The sequence below is a fragment of the Corythoichthys intestinalis genome, chromosome 22, assembly GCF_030265065.1.
Source record: "Corythoichthys intestinalis isolate RoL2023-P3 chromosome 22, ASM3026506v1, whole genome shotgun sequence".
Classification (NCBI taxonomy): domain Eukaryota; kingdom Metazoa; phylum Chordata; class Actinopteri; order Syngnathiformes; family Syngnathidae; genus Corythoichthys; species Corythoichthys intestinalis.
Genome location: NC_080416.1, coordinates 170,346 through 178,913, shown reverse-complemented (window position 1 = coordinate 178,913; position 8,568 = coordinate 170,346). Strand labels below are relative to the sequence as shown.

At 44.9% G+C, this 8,568-nt stretch overlaps 1 protein-coding gene across 2 annotated transcripts in view; it reads left to right on the top strand.

The window, feature by feature from the left end:
- Positions 1-5: 5 nt before the first annotated feature.
- anln (anillin, actin binding protein) overlaps positions 6-8,568 on the top strand; it is a 14,408-nt gene continuing 5,845 nt past the window's right edge. The window contains exons 1-15 of one of the 2 annotated variants that reach the window (XM_057827198.1): positions 6-202; positions 1,087-1,237; positions 1,305-1,658; positions 2,242-2,492; positions 2,758-2,962; positions 3,071-3,312; positions 3,386-3,514; positions 5,272-5,371; positions 5,583-5,812; positions 6,546-6,682; positions 7,041-7,167; positions 7,235-7,370; positions 7,606-7,776; positions 7,841-7,967; positions 8,028-8,076. In XM_057827198.1, coding sequence (XP_057683181.1) covers positions 185-202; positions 1,087-1,237; positions 1,305-1,658; positions 2,242-2,492; positions 2,758-2,962; positions 3,071-3,312; positions 3,386-3,514; positions 5,272-5,371; positions 5,583-5,812; positions 6,546-6,682; positions 7,041-7,167; positions 7,235-7,370; positions 7,606-7,776; positions 7,841-7,967; positions 8,028-8,076 — 2,427 coding nt within the window. In that variant the 5' untranslated portion in view covers positions 6-184. The remainder of the gene's footprint in view (positions 203-1,086; positions 1,238-1,304; positions 1,659-2,241; positions 2,493-2,757; positions 2,963-3,070; positions 3,313-3,385; positions 3,515-5,271; positions 5,372-5,582; positions 5,813-6,545; positions 6,683-7,040; positions 7,168-7,234; positions 7,371-7,605; positions 7,777-7,840; positions 7,968-8,027; positions 8,077-8,568) is intronic. The other variant, XM_057827199.1, reaches the window with a different exon arrangement.

Here is an 8,568-nt window from a genome sequence, read left to right as displayed (position 1 = left end):
ATCCTCCCATGCGATTGGTGGAACGGCCCCTGGCGATCGACGGATTCTGCGCAGAACGTCACCGGCGCTGAGAATTCAAATTTGAAAAGAAGTTGTCGTCACTACAAGTAGACGCGTATGCTGTTGACTTTCTTCATTGCGTCGTCCTGTCTTTTTGGACATTTGACGGTGACTTGGGCACGGAATGGATCCTTTTACTGAGGTACAGTTGAACAATCGACAAAAAGCATGGAAACGATGCGGTTTGTCGCCTTTCTTTTGAATTCTAGTGGCACACTAACGTTACACTTTGAACGGAAATGGCGATAGCCGAAACGGGACGTTTACGGTTATTATTCGAACCATTATCATTCTCGAGGGAGATTCCGGCTAACACATTTAAGCAAAACTACGAACTATGTCCAATCCCCTTACTCCTTATCTTCTCTATAAACGTGTTCTGCGTGCACTAGACCAAACTCATTCGCGGGCCACATTTATGTCTTATGTGTTGGCTCCATTTCCCTGAAATCACTGGCTGCCATTGACGGCGCTAGACGTCTAATCCGTTTTGACCGAGAGGAAGGGGCGAATGAACGTTGCCCCTCCCAGTCAAGATGCATTCCATGATCAGTGAATGGGACGTCTATCATTGTCAACGGCTGGCAATTCAGAGTTCATTTTGCATCACTTCCATAAATTTCATTTTAAGATCATTCCTGTTCGTGTCGGATCGTTTCCTGTTGGTTTTGGCTCACTTCCTCGTTGACTCATTGGCTGCCAGGGATGTCAATTACTTTTTGATAGGGAGCGTGCAAATCAACCAATATGAATGAGTGCAATTTTGCTTTTATGATGTCCAAATAAAGAATTGTAATATTATATGTACAACATGCCTGTCAGGCAGAACGACCCTCGCCCAATCGGACCCCGTGGCGGCCCGCGCGTTTGGCACAAGACGTATTTGTCAGTGTGTTAGTTTTCCATCCGATTCATCGACTCGATGCCAAATTCGCGAATCAAAACGATTGCTTTCATTTTGTTGTTTTCTGCGTATCTGTAAGCATATCAAGTTGAGTCACGTAATAAATGCTTGAACCCCAACAGAAATTGTTGGAGAGGACGAGGGCTCGCAGAGAGAACCTACAGAAAAAGATGGCTGCCAGACCAAACGCCGCAGAGCGACAGATGGCGAAAAGAACAAGAGAGCCTCTGACGGATACTAATGGACCGGTCGCTCGAGCCGTTATCGATGAAGGTACCGTTTTGCCACGTGAACTGAAGTCGATGGACTATTTTCTTATATTTGTTGTCCTTTCTCCCAGTTCCTCAGACGTCCTCCAAACCTTCTCCATCCAAGCGCAGGTGTTCTGCAGAAAATGTGAAGCCCGTAGTAGAAAGCGGTCCTATTCTTCCGGATCCCCCGACAGACAAGAAACCCCCTACGGTCCCGGCGTGCGTCCGACCTATACCTTCCGCGGTCGCGACGGACCCTGCTCCGCCTGCGGAGTTGAAGACTGTCCAGCTCGAGCCCCAAAAGATGGCTACTCACCAGCGGACGACGTCAAAAGTTCCTGTTAGTCCCGCGAGGGAAGACCCAGATTCGGTGGCCCCTGCCGCTGGTATGAAGTCACGTCTGCAGAGGCTTGCTGAACAGAGGAAATGCTGGGATAGCGCCGGTAAGAATTATTACAAGCCATAAATGGGGACGATTTTTCCCAAAACGGTCATCGAAGCCATAGGATGGCTTATGTTCACTGTTTGGATGATTATCTTTCTTATAAAAAGGTCAAACAATCTATTGGCAGGCTGATATATCGAGCCATATGTGGATTTTTTTTTTTTTTTTCAAGACCGGCCGATATATACTATAACCTGTAGAACAGCATAACTGTTATGTTCACTTTTTGGGTGATGATCTTTGTTAATTGGGATTTTGCACACGTAGTGGCCAGTGTTACAAAAGGAGGAATATATACATTTATATCATGAGGGTAAGCGGCATGGAAAATGAATGGGATGAATAATGAGTGTTTCCTTACATAATCGACATGCTTTTAGAAAAAAAAATTAGATGGGTTTACAAAATCACCTTTCGGCTGAATTTTGGGGATCGAAATCGGCCTTTGAAAATCCCGTATCGTCTAATTCAAACGAAGGGTTGAAAAAATATTGAAAATAATTTTCTATTTTTTTCCATATCGCACAGCGCACATTTTTCCATGCTTCCATGAACTAACTGAATGATTTTGACTTTTCCAGACTCCGGCAGCACAGATGCGACACCTCCGTCCCCGTCGAGATCCGACGTCCGTCTCCCGACGTCCGCCGCGAGCCGAGGCGGACGGAGAGAAAGACTGGCCGTCCTCGCCGCGACCATCGGAACTTGGGAAGACGACACGAGCCGTGTCGACGTTTCGAAAGAGAAAGAGCCCGACGCGGGTTTCGCTTCCGTACGGGCACGCGTCGTTTCCGTCAAGCGAAACGACGAGCGTTCGGCGGTCTCAAATGGGGCAAGTCGGCTTTATCGTTATTCCAAAAACCTGACTAAAAGTAGGCTTTTGAATCGGGGCAAACCCAATGTTTTTTGGAGGTACCAGTAGTCAGTTTTGAGGGGAAAACCAAAACGTGAAAAAAAAAAAAGAACCATATCGATCGGCAATGATTAGGATTGTCCAGTAGCTGTCTAGCAAATGCACCTTTATTCCAGTGTCGGGTTTTTAACGCACATGTACCCTTGTGCTCCGCCTGGCCATAATATTCTCTCTTAATCAACAGGATGCAAACATGTCAAGCCCTGACAAAAGTGACACTCCTGCAACCAAATCAGCACTCGATTCAGTAACAAGTTCCCATGGACCGCCATCTTCGCAGTCATCGTCTCAAAGCTCTGTAAAAAGTCCCGATTTGGCCTCGGATTCTCAAAAAGCAAATATGTCCGGCTCCGCTGTCCCGCAGGCAAAGAACGTTGCTCGTCCTCCAGGTAATGTCATTCACATGACACACGATTCAGGGTTTTTTTTTTTTTTTTCGCTTCACCAAATTTGAAGTGTTTTTGTGCCAAAACTCAATCTTCATTGACTAAACGCAGATCTGGACGGTAGATGCTATCATTTTTCTGTTGGACGGCCAACAGGAGTCCAGGTGAAATCCTTCCTGGACCGATTTCAAGAGAGATGCCAAGAGCACGCCAACTCCCCGGCGGGGGGGAACGACCGGTCGCCCGCGGTCCTTCGGTCGGCGACGCCGAGCAACACGCCCGTGCGAAACAGGTTTCTGGCCGCTCCGGCCGCCAAAACCGCCACGGCGGATCTCGCCGAGAAACACAAGCTGGTGGGCGAGCGCCGGCGCAAATGTAAACCTCTCGCACCGTGACGCGCGCTAAATTGACGAGCGTCTTTTTCAGGAACGCGAGTCTGAGCTCGCCCAGATTCGTCGTTGCCACCAGAAGAATCATTTTTGGAAAAATAAAGATGAACAATTGGTGGAGGAAAGGGCAGAACCCCACGCTGGGACCGTCTCTTCAGCATATACGGTACGCTACGTAAAGTGAGCCTGTCCAAAAATGAATGAAATGTCATTTTACTTGTAGAAAGCATATTTGCCTTATGGTTCAAAAACAAGGGCGCCAGAAAGGCTTTTTTCTCCAATTCTGCTCTGCCCTCACGGCGACCACTCAAAATGTCTAAGCACTAGGCCTGAACGATATTGGAAAAAACTATTGTTGCGATTTTTTTGAGGTGTGCAATATATTGCGATATTATATTGCGATAGTAAAAAAATATATATATATATATATATATATATTATATATACAATTTTTTTTTTTTTTTTTAAGAAATTTTCACTAGATGACTTGAATAGCTGTTTGGAAATACTTTGCATGACACACCGTGACCACAGTGTATTCATATAATACCGTTTCATTTGTGAATGATTAAGATTGCTGTATTATTATGAAGGGATCCAGGAAGCAATGTCTGCACAAAATAGATAATTTATTGAACACAATATTTGACACTTCAACAGCAGCAAATACATTAAATGACAAATAAAAGAGCAGGTGCATTCGTCCCCTAAGTTTTGGACAAAATATAACAATAAATCAAAACTTCTGTAAAATAACAACAAAGTTGTAAACATAGTTGAACAAAAATATTAAATATGACAAATAAGAGTTGTTCACAAACTATAACAATAAATAAAAACCTCAGTAAAACAATAAAGTTGTCAACATATTTGAACTTAAATATTAAATCTGTCAAATAAAAGTGCAAGTGCATTAGTCCCCTGAGTTGTTTACACAAAATATAACAATATAAAACTGCAAAACTGCAACAAAGTTGTAAAAATATTTAAAAAATATTAAGTATCAAAACTTTATGTGCAGCTGTACTATAGTTATTTGAAAAATACGATTTACAATTAATTTAAATATAAAAGAAACAGAAACTCAATTGAACTTGTAAATAATTGAACTGAATAACAGCAAATAACTGATGAATAACAGAACCATTTTAACTCCCAAATTTCCTGCCTTCCTGTTAGCTGTCACATGAATAAAAAGAAGAAAAGACATTCCTGCAGCTGTGTTATGTATTTGTCTGCATATCGTCCACCTTCCTTGCTCAGCAATTCTCAACTGGGTCTCATAGGTTTTTGGCCAAGACTACTAGTTTATCCACCATTGCAGGCTTGAGACAACAACGTTGGCACGTAACAATGTTCCCACCTGTACTAAAAAGCCTCTGATGGGAAGCTCGTAGCAGGAATGCATAGATACCTGCGTTTAAAATGGTCCCACATGTTCGACGGATTACTTCTTGTTGAGGCAACCATGGCGAGGCACTGTCGACAGGGCTGTTTTTTGTCCCTTATAGTCTTGTTCTTGCCAAAATACTTCCAAAACTCCTTTTGGAGACAGTCTTCCCTATTCAACGTGTTGCTTGCTTTCACTTTGAAAACGGCCCCTCCTCCCTCCGCTCTGCTGTTCGGCCCCTCCTCCCTCCACTCCGCTGTAGCAGGGGAGGGGGAGGAGCCGATGACTGCGAGTTGGAGGGAATGAGATGAGAGGCTGTGCGCTCTCCTTCGCGCTCCTTCCTCAAAACAAACGTTTGTGGATTTAAAAAAATGAAATGAAAAAACTATCGCACGTCCTTGCGATGGGACTATTGCGCATGCGCACATCGCGATGGCGATGTTTAAACGATATATCGTTCAGGCCTACTAAGCACGAGCATTTGCAGACGCAAATAACTATTTGTACGCATGTACGGACTTCTTTTTTTAAAGGAAAATCCTGAGAGAGCCGCGGACGGCGTCGTTGCCTCAGTTCGGCCAAAAGATGAATCGAAATCCCATTTGATCGAAGCTGTGGAATCCGATCCTCCAGGTAGCGACTTTGACAAGTGATTCCTCATTTCTTTTGAGCAATGATTGTTTGGATGTTGTATTATGCAGATGAATACTGCTGTTCTTCAGACAACAAATACGGGACATTTTCTATCCAAGCACTTCTTGGTCGGTCGTGGCCCAATCTTTTCATTAAACTGAGGTTTTACGTTGTTCCTTCCTTCCCGGTCCCGCGCGCCATCGACGGAAAGATGACACCGAGACGCACGAGGACAAATTTGGCGAGACGACAAAAGAAGACGACGGAAAGGCCGGATGGCACGCCGACCGGTCCGTGGATTCCGCGGTCATCGACGATCTGTTCGAGGGAGTTCTGGAGCAGGAGGAGGAAGACGCTTTGAATATCTCGTCCATGTCCCTTCTTACGCCGGTGGCAGAAAGCGTGGCCGCTGTTGTCAAGAGTCCACAGAGGAGCGTGATGGTATTTATCCATTCTAATTGACTGACTTCAGGAGGGGAGCTCACCTACTGACTCTCATTTCATTGAAAAGTCAAAGCTTCCAATGTACGATTTTCAGCTGCGAATCAATAGCCACTTTTGCCGGTGCCACTTTATGTCTTGACGGAAAAGAGCCGATTTTTTGTCTTTTCACGGGTTCTTTCATTCTTTTAACGAACAAGAGATGACGACACACAATTTGGGAATTAAAAAAAGATCACGGGCTTACATTTAGACACAGACAAGACATCAAGACAGACAAGATAGCGGCAGATGTGTGTTCCCCCCTCTGAGCGCATAGCTGAGAAGAACGCCAGCCTGGCTCCACCTCCAAGCTAAGGCAAAATAGAACGAATAAATAGAAATATATTTCTACACTCTGGTGCTAATCTTCGGCAGATTGAGTGTTTTAGACCGTCTGATGTGACACCTTTTGGATCGTAACGATAACATTTGATGATGGATGAAATATGATATTGATATAAGAAAACACCATTTATGAATACGGACTGCTTTAATGATCGTCATAGACCACATGGACGAATCGAGGAAGGCGTATGTCCAACATTTGGAGTAGGCCATCGGCCCCATTCCACCTACTAGTATATTGAGAGCGGTCGATAAGCTTTGTACCGATGCGCTCGCGGCTCATCCGTTTTGGGACACCTGCTGTAATAGTCACGTTCCAAAACTTGTTTTTTTTTTGTTTTTGCAGACCTCGACTCCAGCGTGTTCTTTCTTGGAGAAGAATGAGACGCCAGACGACGTGAGCCAACCTTCCAAATTCCAGAGAGCCAATATAAGGAGTGTCCTATCCGACAGTATCGAGGAGGACCATAAATTACTTTATAGGTATGATGCCATTGCCTGAAGGCTGCATATTGCACTATGGCCAGCCAATTTTTCACTTCAATGAATTCAATATGAATCTAAATATCAATTTAGTCGGTCGTTGAAATACAGATATCGACTTGAAACTCCTACCTTGCCGACATAATGTCATATTTTGGATTACTGCTACGTACTTTTTCCAAGTCAATTTTAGAAATCAAGAGACTTACCTGGGTCCGCTTTGTGCACACATTTCAAAATGAAACTGTTAACATCTGCCAAAGTTGAATGAAGCAACGTGACGGAAAGCTCGCGGCGTTTTCGGGTTCTCATTCCTTCATCACGTCTGCTCCTAATTTGCACCGTTTATCTGTTGAAGTATCGACGCCTATAGGTCCGTTCGATTGAAGGAGCCCGAGAAGGAGGCGCCGGTGAAAAAAGATGCTCCTCGCAGAGCGGAGGAAGTGCGAGGACCCGCCTTGTTTAGCCTCAAACAGAAGTTGAAGGTTTGCGACCGACCGCGCCGTCGGTCCCGGCTGGGCTTGACGCTTCCCATCTGGCGTCGGCGTGCAGATTCTGACCAACGAGATGAACCTGCAGCAAACCATCATCCACCAGGCCAGCCAGGCTCTCAACTGCTGCACCGATGAGGAACACGGCAAAGGATCCCAGGTGGAGGCTGAGGCAGAGAGACTCTTGCTGGTCGCCAGTGAGTTCATCTTTTCATTTCAAGTACCAGCGAGTGCAGACGCACTTCAATGCTGTACTCGCCTGCCCATGCTCACTTTCATTTTGAGCTATTCGCCTTGAAAGTAGGCCGCGCTCATCCATTTTGGAGCTTTTTTTCCACCGGCGATTTGTCCTTTTTGCCTTTCTCACTGGTCAAATTGGCTTTATCTAGCCTTCCTTTTGACTCTTGCTTTCTTTTTGTCCACCCGCCCCAGCTGAGAAAAGGGAGGCGCTCAAGACGGAGCTGCAGCGTCTGAAGGGCGAGGGTCAGAAAAAAGAGCCGACGGCGTCCGAGAGCGTCTCGCCCTCCGAGGGCTCCGTTTGCCTGCAGGAACTACGCCTGCCCCTCAAGGCGGACTTTGTTTGCTCCGCCGCAAACAAAGCGGGTAGAGTCACTCGGTCGAGCGGCCAAGCGATGGCGACCGCTTCACTTTTCTTTCCTGATTTCAGAGTCCACCAAGCATTCTTTCTTCCTCATGATTCGGGCCGGAGCCGAAAACACGGTGGCCACTCCCCTGGCGAGCACGCACCGCGGGCTCAGCGGGGACACCCTCACCTTCCCCACAAAGTTCAGCGTGTAAGCACGAGAAATGACGTTATCAAAAATACAGAAAATGGCACATTTTTCCACTTTCAGATCCCATGTCAGCAGTGAGTTTGCCATTGATCTTGAAGTCTATTGTCTGGTGAGTATTTCGGAACGACACTTTTTGATGAAATCAAGGAGACAAAAAATAGAATACCATGAAAGCGAAGTGAAGCAAAAGTACACAAGGTCCTCCTCTTTAGCTATATTCAAGCCATTAATCACAATAGTGAGCAAAAACCATCCAGGATGTCATTGAAATGTTTTGCTTTCTGCATCCCTACCTTTGCGGAAAAGTATCAGGCGAACTACACGTAAAGAGATCGGCTTTATTTGTACTAGGGCTGCAGCTATCGAATATTTTAGTAATCGAGTAATCGACTGAAAATTCTATCGATTAATCGAGTAATCGGATAAAACAAATATTTTTAGGTGAGCAATTATACATATACATGAGAAAACAAGACATTTCATCTAATCTTGAACCATTTTCAGTCAATCAATGTCTTTATTTTCGATGTATATTGTTGAAAACAGCCAACAATTGCATCTCAGATGTAACTAGAATTAAAAAAAAAAAAAAGACTAATTC